This window comes from Gallus gallus, chromosome 1, assembly GCF_016699485.2.
Source record: "Gallus gallus isolate bGalGal1 chromosome 1, bGalGal1.mat.broiler.GRCg7b, whole genome shotgun sequence".
Taxonomy (NCBI): domain Eukaryota; kingdom Metazoa; phylum Chordata; class Aves; order Galliformes; family Phasianidae; genus Gallus; species Gallus gallus.
In genome coordinates, this window is record NC_052532.1 from 27738604 (window position 1) to 27759874 (window position 21271).

Below are 21271 nucleotides of genomic sequence, written 5' to 3' on the forward strand. Positions count from 1 at the left end.
TTTTAGGCTGCCTTCTAATTTCAAATGGCAGATGGTCACTGCTCCATAGAGTATGCGTTGAAACCTGTTAAGGAACAGTATGAGAAAGTGCTGTGAATACTCCACATATTTTAATCATACATGCATCTAAAATTTGATTAATCCTGCCCAATACTGATATGGTAAAAAAAAAAAAAAAGAAAATTCATGTGGTCTCAGCATGATCAGGAACATGAAAAACAAGAGTTAAATGGAGTATAGAACGCTCCAGATAAAATAAATAAATAAAATCTTTCTGTTAATAATTCAGGTAAAATGGTTTAAAAATTCTAAGGGAATGAAAGTACTTTTTGTTAAAATAAGGTTATCATGTTTTGTAAACAATGAAGTGAAAATACCAGCTCTTTTGAAATTTAAAATTATAATTCTTCAATTTTATTTCATTACACTGAAATATAAATGTCTCAAAAGTAATGACACAAAAATAAAATTTTTGAAACTCTTTAAACACTTGAATATATATTAAATTTTTATTTTAATTTTTACTTAGCCTGAAGCAATTTTTGTTTTTAGCTTTTGGAAGAGCAAGTGAGTAGCAAATACCAGTAATCACGCAGCACTACTGATGAGTTTTTCAGCCAGATTCACTTCAGCATTACTTTTAAAGAAAACGTAATCTTAGTGTGCTGCCAGTTGACCAGAAGTGAGCTTGAATGTACTGGTTCGTTGTGAAGATGGCATGGCCAGTGTTTTCAGTAACAAAACCGGCAATGTAAACCCCTTGTAATTGCATTTCTAGCAGACTTGGAGTCTAATATAAAGAACCCAAGCATCAGCAGAAAATCAAAACCATTTTTTTCCTCACTACCTTTTCAATATACAAACAGCAAATAGAAAAATTTTTAAGAACATAAAAGCACTCTACTGAGTTTGCATAATTAAAAGTAAAAAATGAAATAAAATGAGGTATAGAATCGTAGTATGCAGAAAAGTAAGAATGTGGTGTGCATTAGTCTATCAAAACTCAGATAGAATAACACTTTAGTAATTTTATCTCTTAATATGCATGCAGGAACTTGGTTTATTTCAGATTGATCATGCAACTTAGACTTTGCTTTTTCATGATACTATGCAATGTGCTGTCATAATTCACTCAATAAAACATGCTTCTAGGAAAAGAATTTGGAAAGAAAACTTGGTATTATAGGTATTATATTAAGTACCTTTGATACTTTCAGAAAAGTTTACATGTCTTTTTAAACTATTCACAGTTACTTAGGCAAGGTTTACCTGAAATTAGTGATAGTTATCAATATTAAAGAGAGGGATTCTTTTTTTCCCGAAGTGAGTGAATCAGATGAATGTTTAAAGACAGTATGATGTTAGCTTTTGATGGAAAATTCCAGTTTTAATGTATGAATCTATTTGCAAAGGCTCTCTCTTCACTGGTAGTGGGACATTCTACTTCTAATGGTGTGGATTGTGCTTTACATGATAAAATGTAGGAGGATGTCAGTTATTGTAGTGTTTGTATGCAGGTCATTTTTCAGCATCTGCTTTTCAATAATGACTTGCAGTGAGAATGATTGTAGTAGCTTCACTTCAGTGGAACATCATGATTGATGCTGTATCAAAGAGAACATGGAATCTCCTAATGACTTTAATAATGTCTATTTCTTTGTGGAATTTCTTTTCATTTTCTTAAAACAATGGGAACATTACTGATTGTATAACCTTATCCCCTGTCTTAGGTCTCCTAGAAACCCTGAACAGAAGATCATTAAACGAGTGATTGCTCTTGAAGGAGACATTATCAAGTAAGTATTTTAAGCCATAGTGTTTGAGTCTTTATAGGAATAGTGCAGCTTTTCAGTGGATTTTAAATCAGTATCCTAGACAACAAGAACTTTCTAGTATTTTCTTTCTGTCTCCTTTTAAAAGGGATGTCAGTGTTGTACTTGTTTCCTTTTTAATGAGAGAAGTGATACACAATGATACTCACTCTTGTGAAATGTTTATGGGTGCAAATAATGCTTGTTTCTTAGAATATCTCTGTCATGTATCAGGACAGGCAACTGTACAGCATTTTTTAAATAAGATTATAAGACTATGATATTTCAGTTAGAGAATTAGAGCTGATGTTTCATACTATGGTTGGCACATTTTCTTTAATCTTTTTATTTGTTTGTTTTGGGGAGATCCATTTTTCTTCCTTTATTTTTGAGACAAAGGACCCTCATAGATGACTGCTTTCACTTTCCACAGTCTGTGGAAATCCGTAGGGAATATGGTGGCACTGATTTGGAGTAAATTGTTCTATCGGAAGAGAAAAAAAAGCAGAAAAAGAAGACTTTAATGTACGCCAAGGCTTGGTTTACTCTACAAGACTGACCATCCAACTGGGGCTGGTTGGAAATAAATTACTAGTAGATGTAAATCAAATGTTTTTGTGGAAACCCTGCCATTTTGATGAAAACGTTTGTTTAAAAGGATTTATTTTTCCCAAGTACAGAATAGAATTGGCATGGAGTTGGGAGGGTAAGTTGCTACTATCCCACATTAAGATATGAATAACTTTGGGAACTCTTAGGCAGTATGGCAGACTGGGACTCAGTTTGTTTGGGTAATGATTCTTGCTCTGATGTAGTGAATACTTAAGAAGTACTTGGAAGCTGGAATTCAAATCAGTGATCTGAGTGTGGCCTCAGTGAGCCCTGCTTAACAGCAGCAATGGTGGGCTGTTGAGCACTATGAGATATGTCTGTGTCTTTTTTATTTCTTTTTGCAGTCCATGTGATTTCTATTTTATTGAAAAATTTCAAATCCTCTCAGTTTGAGCAGAAAATTCTAACATTACATTTGAAGAAAAAGACTGAAATAGAAAACATTAAGAAAAAGAATCTGATGTCCAAAAGCTATGATGATCTACAGCTACAATTAGCTATCACATTAAAGGGATAAAAACATAGAAATAATGATTGCTACTTAGTCATATCTTGTGTAAACCTGCGTCCTTAAGAAGATATCTATTTGTTAATGTTGTTGATACTTCTGCTACTCATAATGCAGTATTCCTCATTCAGTTCTGTAGCAATGTCAGAAAAAGATAGCAATATAAAGCAACTTCAAATATTACTTTTCAGTGTTCTCTATTATTAATATATTTGCCTGAATTTTTGAAACTGAATGAAATTTTTGATAACATGAAATATGTGTAATAACATAAATTCCAACTGTGGTACATTAATTATACTGTACATTCCAGAGCCTTAAAACTCTGAACTATTTGTTAACTTATGTGAGTGCTCTTGGCCAAGTGGAAAAAGATGTTAGAGCATTGTAGCTGTGAGAGTGCGTGCAGAATACTTACAAGACTGTAGGTTAGTGTGTCACTTTTGATTACAGAAGACTGAGTGATGATCCTCATTTGTATTCAGAAAAACAGGTTAAGTTAGTTTATTTTTAGAAATGTTGATACCAGTAATTCAAATATGTATATATTTATCTATTTAAACACATGGAAATTGTCCCAAAGTCTTCTGCTTCATCTGTAGAGGCTTGTTTTTAGGTAAGGAATACATTATTGGGCTATTATAACTTGTTATACTGTTGTCCACTTGTGTGTGTGTGGGAAATAAAGTAATGCTTGCCAAACTTCATAGCCAGAGTAAAGCAAAAGCTTAGGTAACAAAATAGCAAAACTGACAAGATTATTCTAAAATAGATGTTATTTTTCTAATGATACCACAAGCAGGTGTGTGACTAGGATATTTTTGATTAAAATAGATGACCTGTCACACTAAGAAAACATAATTGGAAGATTTTTACTTCTGTTTGATATGTCTGAAGACAGTCTTTGTTACAAACTTCTAAGTTACTGCTATTGATAATGAGGATTTTATATATATACATTTATATACATTAAATTGTTCCAGATCAGAAACTGAAAGTTACATGGCACGTGTACATAAAATGGACCTGAAGGTATCAAAATGGGCCTCTTCTCTGTTGTTCTCACTCTACATGGGTAAAAAGTGATGAGAAACTAATATGTAATGAACTTAGAGGAGTGTTTGAAATTCTGCATTTCTAGTTTCTGAAGTGGGATACATATGCCTGTACACAAAAAATCCTGTGCCATTGGGCCTTTTGCTGCTCCACTGTTTGATTAGAATTTCTTCTTGTCAAGAAAACATCCAGTCTCACTGCACAGTAGTTGTTTCATTTCCAGGATGCAGAATAGTGGAAATCATCCTATGGGTATAATGGAGTTGAAGCACTTATGGGGCTACTTGTGGATATAGCAGTTTTGCAAAGAGATGGTGGCTGTATGCAGATTTGTGCAGTTATACATTTTCACTGGAAGGTCAGTGAAATGTATGAAGCCTGTCTTTTTCTGCAAATTTTGATTGAAGTCAAATGACGGAATTAATTAATGCACACTTTCAGTGGTGAGTAGACTTTCTTGGTGGAGAAATCTCTGCAAATAATGATTTGGAAGGAATTTTCATTTAGCGCTCCACTGGATAGGTGATAGACAATATGGTTTGTGAGTCTTTGGTAGTGCTTTCATAGTTGAATGAATTCTTTATGTGATCTGTTTGATGCATGATTAAAGATAATTTGTCACAAGAAAGCTGTGTTTTCTTACTCTATTAATTAAAATAAGTTAGTATTTACTATTCATTAATAACAGAAAGTAACAAGAGACCACATAGACGGAGCCATTAATATTGTAGGGAAGGTTCCTTGTAGTTTGACTTGTGTTCAGAAGTTAGAAGTTCACAGTAGAAAGATTCTGTTTTTCAGTTCTTCATTTCTAAATGCATTAAATAAATGAAAAAAAAAGTACATTTTGAAAATAATAAAGTTCAAGTTTTTAAAAATAAATGTAGGTGAGACATTGTGATGGGTCCGTTCAGACCTTTCACTTTGTGTTTTTCAGAAACTATGTACAACATAGTACTTCAGTTTTTGAAATGTGCTATTGAAACATGGTACATACTTGTTGAGTAAGAATCCTGGCATTTCACTTCTCTGGTCTTATTTCCAGTATAGTTGGCAGTCCAGTTGAAATGTATTGAGTAGTGTCATGGAAATCCCTCAAATATCATAATACATTTTTACAAACCTACAACTTATAATTTAATTTGGCTAAGCTACTGTAACTTCCTCCTGAAAAGAACTGAAAGAAAAGAAAATCACCATTTAGCCTTTGAGAGGTGAAGCTATAGGTCAGCTTGTATACAGATAATATTGTAGTGTGGATCCCATAAATCAGGTTTTGTTATGTCTTAGATGGATTCACAGGAGAATTAACTTTAAGTAGGAAATCATTACAATGATTCCTGAAGAGTATTTAAATTATAACTCTGCCAAGGGAGACTATATTTTAAAAGTCAATATAATGTAATTTGTTAAAAATAAATGTTGGTATTATAAAACACTTTGAATATTTTGAACTTAAACATATTAAAACTCATTTATCTTAAATGCACCAGTGGAAATTCAAAAATCTATAGTAATCTATCATGGATGGCTGAGTTATGGTATGTGTTTAGTATCACAAATAAATGAAGGTTTATGGTATTAAAATTGGGATTGAACTAATAAAACTTAAAACTTAGTCAATTCAGCAACTTGCTGAACTAATTTTGCTTCCATCTGGATCCAGGTCTGCAAGAGTTTGGGTTCTGCTTCTTTCCTGTCATTATTTTCTTCTTAACACTGTAGCTGGCTCAGGAGTGACCTGTGAGTGCCTAAAAAGCATAATTCTAAAATATTTTGTCCAGGGATATTGTTAGGCTATTTAGGAGTCAGTGTTTTAAGTACTGAATGGTTCAGCAAAACAGTGTTGCATTTTAGTGCTGTATTTTGCAGAACTGTTCCATAGATATGAATAAGGAGATATTTACTTGCTTTTTCTCAAAGCATGACAATGCAGAGATAGATCATTATATTACTGGGCTGTAGGTCCAAAATAAATATCAGTAACTTTTTCTAATTTTGTTACGAAGTGCATCATTAAATTGCAGAAACATTTGCCACAGAATATTAAGAAGCACAAAAATAAAAATGGGTTTGAAAAAAGAAGTAAAGAATTCTTAGAAACAAAGCCTAACCGCAGCTATTAAATGCAGTGATCACGGTATAAATTTATGTACTCCTACCGTCAAGTTCATGCAGGATATTATATTTCTTCCAGGCTATACTGGAAGATCCTATGCTGCACTAGCTTATGACCAAAACCTGATTATGACATTCACTTATTGGAGAACCCTTTCAGCTTCAAAGAAACTGTTCACAACTCCACGCTGGTTTTTTGCTTATTTTTTTTTTTTTTTTTTTGGGAGAGTATATGTATTCCAGTATCCCTCAAGTAGAAAAAAAGTCTTTTTTCTCTAGTTAAATTTCATCAGACAGTTGTGACTATTCTTTGTTTTTACTGAGATGCAAGAATCACTGTTCGATAAAACAGATGTTTTCATGCAGACTGTCCCACCTGATTGTTAGATCATTCCTAAGAAAACTATTGTCTGCCCTTGGAAGCAGGATATCCTTCAGGAAGACTAAAACTTTGTCAGTGTTGTGACACTTTGTTGTGTTTGTCAGGAGATGACCTGCTGCGGATAAGCTCTGCAGAGAAGGACCTGAGGGTTCTGGTGGACAACAGGTTGACCATGAGCCAGCAGTGTGCTCTAGTGGCTGAGAAGGCCAGTGATATCCTGGGATGCACTAAAAGGAATCTGGCCAACAGGTCAAGGGATGTGATCCTCTCCCTCTGCACTGGTCAGGCTACATTTTGACTACTGTGTCTGGTTCTGGGCTCTCCCATTCAAAAAAGATATGGATCTCCTAGAAGGAGTCCAGCAGAAGGCCTCAAAAATGATAAAGGGCTTGGAGCATCTCCCATATGAAGAAAGGCTGAGTAACCTGGGTCTGTTCAGCCCAGGGGAAAAGAAGACTGAGAGGAGATCTGATAAATGTTTATGAATATCTAGGGGGAGGTAGGAGGCAAATGGATGAGGCCAGGATCTTCTCGGTCGTGTGTAGCGCTAGGGCATGGAGTCTAAAACTTGCATAGAGGAAGTTCCATTGTAACATACTGAAGAACTTCTTTATGGTAAGGGTGACAGAGCACTGGAAGAGGTCATGCCCAGAGAAATTGAGGAGTCTCCTCTCCTGGAGATATTCAAGTCCCATCTAGAAGCCTACCTATGTGACCTATTGTGGGGTACCTGCTCTAGCAGGGGGTTTGGACTCAATAATTTTTAAGGTCACTTCCAACCCCTATGATTCTGTGTTCTCTTGCAAGTGTGTCTCTATCCTTAACAGCTTACTGGCAAACAACGAGCAGGAACTCGTTGCCATTTGCCTTTGCCATTGAATCACACAGAGATAACGCTGTGTTCACCAATGCTGTAGTAAGAATCTTCTTTTCCACTCCCATGTCACCATCACTGCTGCACACACAGAGATCTCTGGTAGCTATTTGGAAGTATTGGTACTGCTTGCAGTATCTCAGGGATAGAGCGGAATATCATTAAAAGACATTGAAGAACTAGCAGTTACAGTTGATCATGATATACGGGCTATGTTTATGGCTATTTCCTTCTTTTTCAAATTCATTGTCAAATCAGGCTTGAAAGAGTAGATCTGTGAGTGTGATCCACACCAGCAAGTGTGCTTAAAAATAAAATAAAAAAAAAATCAGCAGAAAAGGGAATAGAGTCTGTTGTGCACTTGTGCAGCACTGTCTTTGGAAGCTACAGATTTTTGAACATTTTTCCTTTGGAGTGACTAATTGTAGTCTGGAGTTCTGTCTTTCCAGTTTATGAACCTGAAGGATGCCATAATGGTCAACCTGCTCTTTTGCTCTTAGTTTTTCTTTTGTGGCTATATTCATGGAATGAATATCTCATAGCATTTATGCAGTTTATTTGCACTACTTACTGGTAGGGAATTTTGGAGAATTGGATGAGAATTTTTAAGTCAATGAAATCTCTTGTTAGGTGCCAGCTATACTGCTCTGTCATGACTTGTCAGCATTGTTTGCATCCTTGCAAATATCCTAAATTGAGTTTCCATTGATTTTGATTCCATTCCTATATGCAGAGTTCTTGCATTACTGTACTCTATTTCTGTAAATTCATATTATAAGAGTATTGGTACAGTGTCTTAAAGCTATAGAAACAATTTGAAAAACTGGGAAAAGATTTCCTGTGTCCATAATGAGTTTCTAAGTTTCGATAAATCTTTAGCCATAGTTGTGAAGTTTGGTAAACAGAATTTCTAAAATTTGACTATATTCAGAACCACAAAACGGAGAGGTGATTTTACTTTACATTAGATTTAGGTTGCCTAATGTTTAATTGAGGTCCATGAGAAGAAAGAAAGGTTAAGAATCATAGAATCATAAAATTGCCTAGGTTAAAAAGGACCACAGTGATAATCTAGTTTCAAAACCCCTGCTAGGTGCAGGGTTGCCAACCACTAGACCAGGCTTCCCAGAAGAATAGAAGAATAGGCAGGTACTTTTCAGAAATAAATATACAAATATATCTCATTTGTCTTCAGAGCAGATTTTTTTTCTTTCACAAATGCCAAAAAAAAAAAAAAAAAAAAAAAAAGGAAGGAATGAAAATACTTGGTCTTTTGGACTGTCATTTAGCCTTTATTTTTCTCTGCATCATTGAAAACTGTTAATATGTGTTGTTAACATGCAACAATTGTATGGCAAACAGGTATACAGGTATTGGACCAGAGAGATTATCACGTTACAAAGGAGAAATGAAATAAAGATCTTACTCGTGTCCTGGGCTCATAGAAGGGCTCCAAGAGAAAGGATCTCCAGATAGAGATCCTTCGTTCTTGGGAGTCATCCTTTAATTGGGGTCTAGGAGGGGGGGGGGAGCCAGGCTCCACCCCTTCCGGTCACTCAGGTGAAATTGCGCTCCCCTATGCCCCTGTGGCTGACTCAGCACTCGCTCAGGTGGTCAATCAGAGGTTCAGGCTGTGATTCAACAGTTCCCATACAAACAATATAATGATATTTACTCGTTGCTGCAGGCAGTTAGGTATTAAAACTTTTAATTCATAATTTAATATATGTGTATTATATAATTTTATATTACATATAAATTATACGGCTATAATTTATAACATTATATTAATACCATTTGGGGTCTGCTGTGAAAGTAATGGCCCGTTTCATTATGTTGGCCTACAACAACAGAGATAGTTGTTGACGGTGTGGCAGTAGAGGCTGAACCTTCCCACAAATATCCATTACATGTTGTTGCTGTGCAACAGATAGCAGCAGAGGGACAGTCTGACTGAATGGTGTGTGACATGGAAGTGAATATGCGGCGAAGGTGTGACACTGAATTCTCCCATGTGGAAAAAATTGGCCCCATTGACATTCACTGACTCTTGGTAGATGTTCTGTAGACCAAAGAGTGGATGTGAGCACAGTGAGGCAGTGGGGGAATGTGAGTGTTCCAGAGGTGGTGACAGCAATTTGAAAGATAAGCCATGTTCTTGTTGGCTGTGCTGATTTTTACAACGGCAGTATGCAGGTTCTTGTTCATCACTGGTGAAGAAACATAGCTAATAAGTGGCTAATATGTTGAAAAATAGGCTTCTGTGGCTCAAAATTGTGTAGTAGTCAGTAGTGTTATTATACTCTTGGTATCTGTTGTAGTTTCCATGGAAATAAATAGGAGGCATTACTTTTTAAGTGACCTACATAATATTCATAACATTTAAACATTGTTTCTTCTTGAGAGTACAGGCAGCAGAAGATATGGCTAAATGGTTAAGTGTATGAATACAATTTCTCTCATATTTCAGCTTATTGCACTTGTTAAGGCTCACTGAAGGGAAGGGAGTTTCCATGTAGACCTTTTGTGACATCTGTAACTCTCCTATTAAAAGAAAAGGACAGGATAATAAGTTCCAAGTTTGTACAGAATTTGCTGTGTTGGCTTATAAGAAAAAAATATGAAACAACATACCCTAATATCTCTGAAGTGGGGACATTTGATTTGGGCAACACTAAGAGATAACAAAAGAGATACCATCAATAGCACTAGTTTTCACAGAGTTACTGTTCAGACTAAACCAAAGGTACTAAAAACCTGAATGCGTAATTGTAATAGCATAAGTAGTCAGCTACTCTCTGTTAGTGTGAATCTGAAGCAAGATAGAACTGTCAACTGCATCTACAAGGAGCAGAAAGGTTTGGGTTGCTGGTTTTTCTTTTGGGGGGGGGGGGAGGGGAGGTTAATTAAAGATGCAGCATTCTAAAATGGGGAAAGCAGCATCTCTTTTGAGATGGCATAGCTGTGAGCACTGTGCATAACGAGTCTCAGTAGTGTTCAAAGATGATTTTAATGCTATAGTAATAAACAGTGGGGAAGTTTTTTAAATGCTCAGTAGACTACTTGGGGTAACGCTTCTCTTGGCTTTCAGTGAATCAGTGTAGTTATGCAGCCCATGATTATTGTGAAGTATACTCCAGCATATGCAGGAAATGTATCTTCAGACAGTTATTGCCAGCATTAGATGTAGCTGTGTGAAGTGCCATTCTGTCTTGTGCTAAAATATTTTACAGAAGTAAGAAAAAATAGAAAACCAAGCTTCTTATGTCTTTATCTTTGAAAACTACATTATATGAAGAACAAAAATATGGAGAGGAGCTGGGAAAACTGCATTTAAATTACCTTGGTCTGTCTGGACCATGCTCATGTCATCACATGAGAGCATTGTAGCCTCAGCTATTTCTTTCCTTCATTGATCAGTTGTAAAGTTCTCTGCTGTGTAAATATTCAGCATAGTTATGATCACCAGTTTACTTCTCTTGACAGCCTTCCTTTGGCTGAATAAAGACATGCAAAAAGTAAGAATGGATCTTTTATTTTCTACAAAAAAATTGTTGTCTAGATTTTACAATCAAGCATTTTGAATAGGATCCTACCATGCACACAAATATGATTTTAGGAAAAAAGCAAACAAAACATTGTATCATAGAATTATGTGTATATAGACTTATGTGCCCAGTTTTGAGTAGAAAATACATTAATAAACTGGAGTGAGTTCAGCAGGAGGACTTCAGTGTGTCTAGGGACTTTAGCACTTGCCCTGTAAGGAGAAGCAGAGACATCAGGACTGGTTCAGCATGGAGATGAGGAGGCACTGAGGTCACCTAACAGCAATGCCCCTGTACTGATGGGAAGGGTGACAAGAGGATGGAACCATGCTTTTCAGTGTGGTGCGTGGCAGGAGGAGAAGGCAGGGGGCATAATTTGAAATAAGAGTGTTTCAGACCAAATTGAAGAAGCTTTTTCTCCATGATAATGATCACGTGGTGGGCAGTTGTAAATGAGATCTCCATTAGAGAGAAAATCTCTCATTAGAGATTTTCAAGATCCAACCAAGTAAAGCCCTGAACAGCCTGATCTAACCTTGTAGCTAACCCTGTTTTGGGTGGAAGGTTGGTCTAGAGACCTACAATTCTATGATATCCAATACTAATTTTCAAATGGATTATGTAACACTTAGATAAATGTTTTCTATGTTAAAAAATGGAAGAAATACAGTGGCTTAATCTCAGTTAAGAAAGCATTTATTTTGTAGGCTTGCTTTCTTTAAAGAAACATTTAATTTCCGTTTCACTGTAAGTTGATGTGCTGCTAAGATACCAGATGTTTAGAAAAGACATGCATACAAGTGTGATCATCTCAATAGGACACTCAATAGGTTGTCTTTATGAGGATTTTTTTAAAACGTGAGCAGCAAGTGATAAAAAATGCACTAATATTTTAAAGCACTGAAAAATTAATAAAATGCTTTCATATTTTTTAATTCTAAAAAGTTATTTATTATTTTTTCTTTCTAAGCTATGGATACAAATGTCATTAGCAGCCTGAAATTTGGCACTGAAGTAAAAATAGTTTTAATGATGAACAATATATTACTTCATCTTCTGAACTTTTAGATGTTTATTTGTTTTTGGATAAGGGTTGAAATCTCATGCTCATTTACGTATACCTCATTAAAAACCTAGAAGAACAGTGGAAGTAGGTGGAAGAACATATTATTAAACTCATTCTGTAGAGAAAATCAGGATGAAAGATGGTGGTGTTGGGTTATGCTCCTATAAGAAGTATATGAGACATCCATTAACTGAATTTACTGGGTTTCTCATCCCAGAAAATGAACAGTAAGTTCATATATTTGTCAGCTGCAGATTTTCCTAGATGTACTGAAAGGCAGACAATGTTTAGAACCTGGTAATTCTGTGCGCTTTTCTCTTGTAAATCGAAAGGACATTTTTTATTAGCTTGAGCTGTGTTAAGATCAAGGATAACGTTGTGCTTGCAAATTAAAGGAAAACAAGCTGAAACAAAGAAGTCTATTCTGAATAACTTAAATAAATCTTACTGTTTATTATTTCATTTTACAACAGTGCAGAAGTACTCTCTATCTCATGTAAAAATGTAGGTCTCTCTGAAAGTAGTGCCTCCTATTTATTTCCGTGGAGCCTACAATGGATACAAAGAGATATAAATTTGGTCTAAATTAAAATCAAGGGCTAATGGTTTTAAACTGAAAGCTAGAAGATTTAGATTAGATGTCAGGGGGAAGTTTTTCACAGAGAGTGGTGAGATGCTGGAATAGGCTGCTCAAAGAAGTTTAGGATGCCCCATCCCTGCAGGTGTCCAAGGCCAGGCTGGATGGGGCCCTCCGCAGTCTGATCCAGTGCCTGATCCAGTGGTTGGCAGCCCTGCCCATGGCAGGGGATTGAAGCTAGATGATCTTTGAGGTCTCTCCGAACCCAAGCCATTCTGTAATTCTATGATCTGTTTAAAAATTTTGTGCCATATTTAGTTCATCTTATATGGGATTAGAACACATGTTAGGACTACAAAAATGTCACTGTTTCAAAGCTTTATAGTTGATTTTATAGACTTCGTATTTTTCCGTTGTGTGAATTAATGGCCACAGAATTATGCACAGGATGACCTGATGATGCTTGAACTTTCTCTTTCTTGCTCTCTTTCAAATTTAGGAAAACAGTGTAGAGTATCCTATTTGTTTGCTTCTTTTCCTAATTAGATTTACAGCCTGACAAAGTTCTGTAGTGTCAATTTGTGTTTTATAGCACTGTCAGCAGTAAGCAATAATTGCTCGTGTTTTAATTTGAAAATTTTGAAATTGTTTTCCATTCTGTAAAGCATGCTAATATATGTTGGCAGAAATATTAGGTGTAAATTGTTCGTTTAAAAAGATTACCTCCCTAGTTTTTTGCTGCAAACTGATCCTGAAATGGCAGCCTGAATAGTTCACAATAGCAGAACTAGTAAGGTTTTGGATTTGATCACCACACCGGTTATGAGATTCAAATGAGAATAGGGGGAAGATGACTATTATCTTTTTTCATTATTATGGAACTCACTGTTGTTGACATTCTACTTCTGTGAAGTAAATTGTGTGATCGAACGAGAGTATTTTGGGTGTAACGTGTAACAAGTCTTTAAGCAGAGTGTCCAGCAATTGTGCTTAGGAGAGACAAAAATATTTTCTGCTTTACTGTAGTTCACAGTGATTCCGCAAATAGTTTCTGCTCACTGATCATTATGCCACAAACTTTTAAATATTCAGCCAGGAATACATTATGATAAACTGTATGTCATGTATTTCTATAAGCTCAGGTTTATTCCAAAGAGTATTTCTAATGAATGGGTTCCAATTTTATAAATATAGAAAAAAAATTACTGTTCAAACATTTATTATAGTATGAAGGAGAGCCAGTGATATATGCTGAAAAAGATTGTGATAGGATTTGCTATAATTGAAAACCAAAGTGTAGTACCATACTGGTAGAGATAGGAGTCTAATAAGTGATGGATCTCTAAAAGAGATAGAATAGAATAATGGATGAGGAAATAAAAGAGCAGATTAGAAATAGGTACGTACCTAAAAAGGAAAGGTGACCTTTAGTGGATTTCGGGGGACTGACGTGATGACTGGCTAAATTAATCACAGTCTCACTGCTAGTGCAACTTTCTCTGCAAAAAGGCCAACATCGCCTACATACAACCAGATGGAAATGGATAATATGTATAATTAAAAGTAGTGATGTTGTGTGTCTGTTCAGGAGTATTACAGAGCATGTCTTGTCATATTTCCAGTGCGGGGTAAGAAGGTATGATGTTTAAAAAAAGGATTTAGATTTCTAATAATAAAAGTCATTCTACTGTTTCCTAAGCTAATGCAGTAGTTAAAACTTTAATTAAACAGGTTTGCAAGAGTGGGGAATAGAGACTAAGTTCATAAACCAGACAGATATGCTTTGTAAATGAAGAAGAAAGCTAATTAATCCAAGCAAAGCAGTACAATATTAATTTTTAAAAATACCCCAGGTATATTTGTACGAAGTCTTGCGATAGCTATTGCATATTTCCTAGTGGGTTATTCTGCAGTTTATGTGCAGCATCTATGCTGCTGACACTCGATAGCCAGGTAGAAAAAAGTATCCTTAGGCATTATGCTAGTGTTTATTTCAGCACAATTAACTTTTTGAGCCCTATTTATGAAAACAAGGCAAAACAGCATACAGATTTTTTAGGTACTTGGATATATTTAATTTTTGTAAGTTGCATTTGGCTGTTTTTTTTTTGTTTGTTGGTTGGTTTTTTTCCAAAGAGACAGAGGGTACTGGGGAGATAGATGGTCCACATTAAGAAATATCTCACATAGCGTCTCAGATAGAAGAAGACTAAATTTTGTAATACCTATGGAAAGCAATTAGTGAACTGCTGCATTTTCTTCTGTACGAAGACAAAATTCCAATACATGTTTTTATATTGTTATTTAGACAGTTGATAGCATTGTCTAATCTTTGGCTGCAGTATTTGTTTATGTTTCTGTGTTTCCTTAAACATTTGTCTAAAAAACCTTAGACATTTTGAAGGGCAAGTATTTGAGAAAGGTGATAAACCTGTTATACTGTTGTTTCTTTGGCTGAATTTCTGTATCTCTTTAAAGAAAGCTTTTATTTCCTAACAGATTACCAGACGTATCTTGTCTTTCTGGTGGGAGATATTGATGATGTTTGAACAGGTTCAGACAGATTAGCTTTAGATATGTTCTTTTGGGATCTCTGTTAAATGGAGTCTGAGAATTTAGGTCATTTTTTGATGTAATATCAAATACCTGAGGACTTTTGAACTGTTTCCCTCTGTCAGCTCAAATATTCTTTTTTACTAATTTATTCATTTAACACCCCCCACCCCCAATATAGATTTATAGTTACTTTCAAATTTTTCATAATTATTTTCCTTCGGTCTTCACCAGTTAGATTTAAGTTGTTCCACTGTTGCAATTAGTAGCATCCTTAATCTTTTTTCAATCATTCATGCTTGAAATTATCTGAACTTGGTAAAAATAGGATATATATGTAGAATACTTCTTAAATTTGTGCGCATTGCACAAGGGCTGAGGAGGTATGCTTAACTGTGATGTCCATAGCTGGTTATGCATCATCTCTTATTGATAACTTTCTTTCAAAAATTTAAATTAAAAAAAAAAAAAAAAAAAAAGAGGAAGAGAAAGGCAAGGAAAAAGAAAAGAAATCTACCCCAGAGGCCACTTAAAATTGAGGAGACTGTGACAAGCTTCCTCTTCTGGGCTTTTTCTACAGTGCCTTGGTTGTTGCCCTGAACACTTCCAGGGCAGTGAGTCTGCAGTTTCACCAGGGCCAACTTGACCTCCCTGCTGGTTTCTGTTGATGGTGCTTTTTGCAGCAAACTGTTCAGGCGCAGATTTTGCAATCATTTAACTGGTTGTGAAGCTTTGTGCGTTTGTATTTCTGAATCTTGCTTCTAGGCTCTTTAAATAATAATTATCTATTAGCATTATCTACTAATTTCTGTGTATTCCTGAATATAAATTTATAATCCAAAATCCACAGAGTGAGAGGTAAAATGCATTCACGCAAGAAAACCAAAATCATAGACATATCAGTGTCTTGTGATTTGATGATTCAGTACCATGAGGATGAGCATTTGAATGTACAAGGTAAAAATATTGCGTCATGGAGTATGTCAGTGAATGACTATTAAGTCAAAAGCAGATTCCAGTGCAACAAGTGAAATGCTATAGGGCTCTAAATAGAAAGTGAATGTTAAAATACAGGACAGATCTCTACCCTTCTTTTTTTCTATGGATAATGTAATTTTTTGTGATAATAATAAAAAAAATCTAAGATCATTTTGTAGGAAATATGAGACAGTATTTGATATGAATACTGTGAGATTCTGCATGAGTAAAACTATTTACAGTAATAATATCTGCATCAACAGTTAATCAAATATTGTTTTGTAATGTATTGCAACTCATCCTATAGCCCCAATTCTTTTAATTTTTAGGACACATTTTAGGAAATGATGTTTTTGATTCCTGCTTCCTCTCCCATCTCCACGTCTGCTATACATCTCTGTACTTGTGCTAATGCTAGTCTGTAAGACCCTCATAGGTAATTATGTCCTGCTCCTGTATATCCTTCGACATCCATAACAGATTTTGAGGAGTCTTTGAGAAATATTTACAGATTAATGTACATGGTCCTTTCATACACAAGCATGTGATAATCATTTTGAACATACTAAGATATGCTGGATGTCTAGACTACACTTTTGTTTTACTACAGTGTAAGACCCTTCTGGCAAGTTTCATCTTTTAGTTGCTAAATCCTTTTCTGCTCTATTCAACTCTTAGATGCTGGCTTGTTACCAACATAAGGACAAGAGATTAGCATATGTTGCTGAAGAAAGTTTTTTTTTCTTCTCTTAGTGGTGGCTACTTTCAGGATTGAAATTAATGTTTCCTTCTATGCTTTCCATGTTGTATATTCAGCGCTGAAAGAAAATGATATGATTTGTAGTTGAAATTATTGAATCCAAAGACTTCTGTAATAAACAATTGAGACCCGAATGATGAAATGAAGGACTTTCTGTACAACATTTAATTTCTGAGAGTAAAACAATTTTACAGGCTTTATAAGTGTGATTCATTTTCTTAAACATACCTTTCTAGTGGCATTTTAAATGTTGTAGTTATTGTGCATAGTCTTACAAGCTACAGTTTCAGAAAGGCACAATCTCATGAGCACTGTGTTATAGCTGCCCTTGTCATGAGGATGTCTCAGCAGAGTACCTAAAATAGCAGCAGCCTCTTATGTATAGACACACAAGTCACTCTTCATAACAAATCAGAGAGTTCATGAGAATCAATTAAAAGTACCATGCTGAAGTTTTGGCAAGCATTCAGCAGCATTTTGGGGTTTCAAACATTCACTCGTTTTACTCTATAGAAATTGTTGGAATTTTTGTACTTGTATCTGAAGTTTGCTTAAGTATGTATATGTCTTTGGAATGTAAGGAGTATGCCTTTAACAGCAGTGAGTGAAAACCATTGTATTTTAAATATTCATCTTTTCCTAAATAATTTCAGTAAGTGGAATTTGAAGAAGAGTCAACAATAGAAGGTGAACAAGTTTTTGTAGAGCACTGGTTATGATAGTGTACAATAAGGACAGAAAGTGACAAGGCCCTATTTTTGCTAACCATATAAGACCTAAATATTTTACATAGTGTACATGCATTTTCAAATTGGTTATAGAATACATATATGTGCACATATCTACTCAAATATATGTTTTTATATATGAAGTATGCATGAATAAGAAAAAAAACCTGCCAAATTTGTTGAGTCAAGAAGAGTAAGGTTGGTCTGCAGGAAAAAAAACCTGAAAAATAACAATAAACTGAAATAAGTAATTCTTCCCTTTATTTGTCAGTTGGAAAATGAGGTAGCAAACTAAACTCTAAAGTTCTTCAATCTCACTGACATCAATATCTTCTTTGAAAAGGATGTCCTGGGAAAGGATCTATTTATACACAGGAGATCAACTGAGGCCAAGGACTGTACGAAGTCTCTAGGACTCCTTTTCAGCACTTGATAATACAAATATTAATAAAACCTCATCTGAATTCAATTATATCAACGTAAATCTTTCCATGGTGTGAAGGGAATTGTAGGTCAGATCTCTGTGTTGTGGTAAGCACTTAAATATCCAAGTGGAATTGCTGAATAGATATCTGAATGAGAGGTGTCGTTAGCCAAGATTTCATAGGTTATTTGATGAAGACAATGTCAGTGCAGGTTTGAAAAAATCTTTGGCGCTTGAAAGTTATGGCCCAGTTAGTTTAGAAGCAATGGCATGCACACCTTTATACCTTTGAAAGGCTATTCTGAGACCAAAAAAGAATCTAAGTTAAAAAACTGTGCTATTGTTTCAGTCCTGTTACAAACACAGTTTCTTCTCTGCTACCAGGAATAATGCTTGTAATTCTGTCTATGTGAAAATGGAAAAGCTCAGCAACACTAGCACAAGAGGCTGAAAAATTTGGCATCTCACACATCTCACTAAAAATAATAGGTACAGGTGCAATTTTCCTACTGTTCTTTGGAAGATTCTCTGGAGATTTGTCACAATATGGAACATCTCTACAGCCACATCTGTGCAAAGCCAGTAGCAAAAGCAATGGCAAATATAAGTTTCTCCTGATACTTAACAACAAATTTTGTCAACATATATATATAGAGAGAGAGAGATATAATGAAGCAAAAATTTCAAGATTTTGATATATTACTGAATACGTGATTATATAACATACAAAATAACATAAGGCTAATATAGCTGTAGATAATTCATAACTGGTCTGTGTTCTCTGGCCATTGCTTTAAAAAAAAGAAGATAGAATCATAGAATCCTTTCATTTAGAAGGGATCCATAAAGGTCATCTAGTCCAGCTCCTCCAATGAACAGATACACCCACACTAGATCAGGTTGCCCTGTCCAGTCTAACCTTGAATGTCTCCACGTATGAGATATCCACCACATCTCTGGGCAACCTGCTCCAGTGCCTCACCACCCTTATTGTAAAAAACTGTGTTCTTTATATCCAATCTAAATCTCCCCTCTTTAAGTTTGAAACCATTTCCCCTTGTCCTATCACCACAACCCATGCTAAAAAGTCTGTCCCCTTCCTTCTAAAGGTCAGGCTGGATGGGGCTCTGAGAAACCTGATGTAGCTGTAGGTGTCCCTGTACATTGAAGGGGAGATGGACAAAATGGCCTTTAAGGGTTCCTTCCAATTCAAACAATTCTGTGATTCTAATAGCCTCCCTTTAGGTGTTGAAAGGCTGCTATCAGGTCTCTCTGGAGCCTTCTCTTCTCCAGGCTGAACAGCTCCAGCTCTCTCAGCCTATCCTTCTAGGGAAGGTGTTCAATCCCTTGGATAATTTTTGTGGCCTTTTTCTGGACACATTCTAATAGATCCACATCTCTCCTGGATATAGGACTCCACATCCAGATGCAGTAATCCAGGTGAAGTCTCACCACCACAGAGTAGAGGGACAGGATCACCTCCCGCGACCTGCTGGCCACACTTCTTTTGATGCAGCCCAGAATACGATTGGCTTTCTGGACTGTGAGGGCACCTTGCTGACTCACGTCCAGCTTCCCATCCACCAGTACTCCTAAAGTTCTTTTTTGCAGGACTCTACTCCATCCTTACATTGCCCAGCTTTTACTTACGGTGTGTGTGGCCATGACACAGGTGCAAGACCTTGCACTTGGATATGTTGAACCTCATGAGGTTCCTGTGCACCCACTGTTTGAACCTGTCTGGGTCTCTCTGGATGGCGGTTCATCCCTCAGCCGTGTCAACCACACCCCACAGGTTGGTGTCATCCACAAATCTGTAGAGGGTGCACTTGATCCCACTGTTGATATCATTGATGAAGATATTAAAGAGTATCAATCTCAGTACTGACCCCTGAGGGACACCACTTGCCATTGATCTCCATCCGGACACTGAGCCATTGATCACCACATTCTGGGTATGATCTCACAACCAGTTCCTTGTCCATCAAATGATCCACCCATCAAATCCATATCTTTACAATTTGGAGAGAAAGTTGTTATGTGGTATTTTGTGGTATTTGTGGTATTGTGTCAAAATATTACTGAAGACCAGACAGATGACATCAGTGGCTCTTCCCTTGTCCACTGTTGCAGTTATGTCATCGTTAAAAGTGACAAGGTTAGTCAGGCAGGATCTGCCCTTGGCAAATTTGAGCAATCATCTTGAAAAGCCCTGTATCAAGTCTGCATATACATCATTGGCTCTTTTCTGATGTAGTATTCAAGTTAAGCCTTTTTTTTTTTTTTTTTCCCTTTGGCATGTCTTGTCTGTTTTATTACAGTGGAACTGCACAAAAATAAATTAATCTGGGGATTTCCACAGTTTCTAGCCCCGGGGAAGTATATGTTAAGTAGTTAATTGATGTTTATTTCATCTCATTTAGAGCTATGTTTTGTTCTAAGTTTCATACTTCATTGTACTGGGAGATAAAATGTATGTCTAAAAGGCTCTCGGTAATATCTGAGATTGCTGCTTCAGCAGCATCTACAGGCTCCTAAGAGTGAATGAAAGTAGTTATTAAGGTCTAATATGACTTAGTCTGTGATAATTAAATATAAGACCGTATTTCACTAAACACACTGGAGAAGTTTTTTGTTCCACACAACTCTTAACTGTCTATATCTTATTAAGAACTATATAATCAGTATTATTTTGTATTATTGTGATAAATTCTTTACAATTGTTTGCATAATCAGTGTAAATCAGTCTTCCCAGATATAAGATCAATAGGGAAGTACCAATGTGTGTGTGATTTTATGCATTGTTTGTCTAAATGGAAGATCTAGATGCAAGATTTTGCTGCACTGGGAACAGTGAGCAGATTTCATCCCCAGACAAGGAGACTTCTTGTCAGTAAGCCGATGAATGTATGGTGTTGACAGTTGTATAAGTTAGGGCTTTTTTTCCTTTCAGTGTATATATGTTAGCAATAGTCCTTTAGGAATTGGAGATGCTAATTTCAAATAATCACAAATTGTTGGTATTCAAAACAAAGTATGCTAGTATCTAACAGTACAGAAATTGAGAATATATATTTTTTTCCCAGTCCACAGAATGGAATAAGGGAAATCTTTTCCTTGACGAACCTCCATGAAATAAATAAATCCAGCCAAAAGAATTCAGCTTCTTTTAAACATAAAAGTAAACAAAAATTCAGATTAGACCATGTCTTTCCTATAATGATACATTGATATAGGTAGTCTGCCAGAGCTGATAAGGTAGTTTCCAATATGCTT

At 35.8% G+C, this 21271-nt stretch overlaps 1 protein-coding gene across 11 annotated transcripts in view; it reads left to right on the forward strand.

The window, feature by feature from the left end:
• Positions 1–21271, forward strand: part of IMMP2L (inner mitochondrial membrane peptidase subunit 2) — a 449807-nt gene that overhangs the window by 298629 nt on the left and 129907 nt on the right. For 10 of the 11 annotated variants that reach the window (XR_005856524.2, XM_040692888.2, XM_040692972.2 and 7 more), the window contains exon 4: positions 1731–1796. The exons of the other annotated variant lie outside the window; for it this stretch is intronic. Coding sequence is in view for 9 of the 10 variants with exons in the window: in XM_040692888.2 (XP_040548822.1) it covers positions 1731–1796 (66 nt within the window). In the remaining variant the exon portion in view is untranslated. The remainder of the gene's footprint in view (positions 1–1730; positions 1797–21271) is intronic. 11 annotated transcript variants of the gene reach the window in all.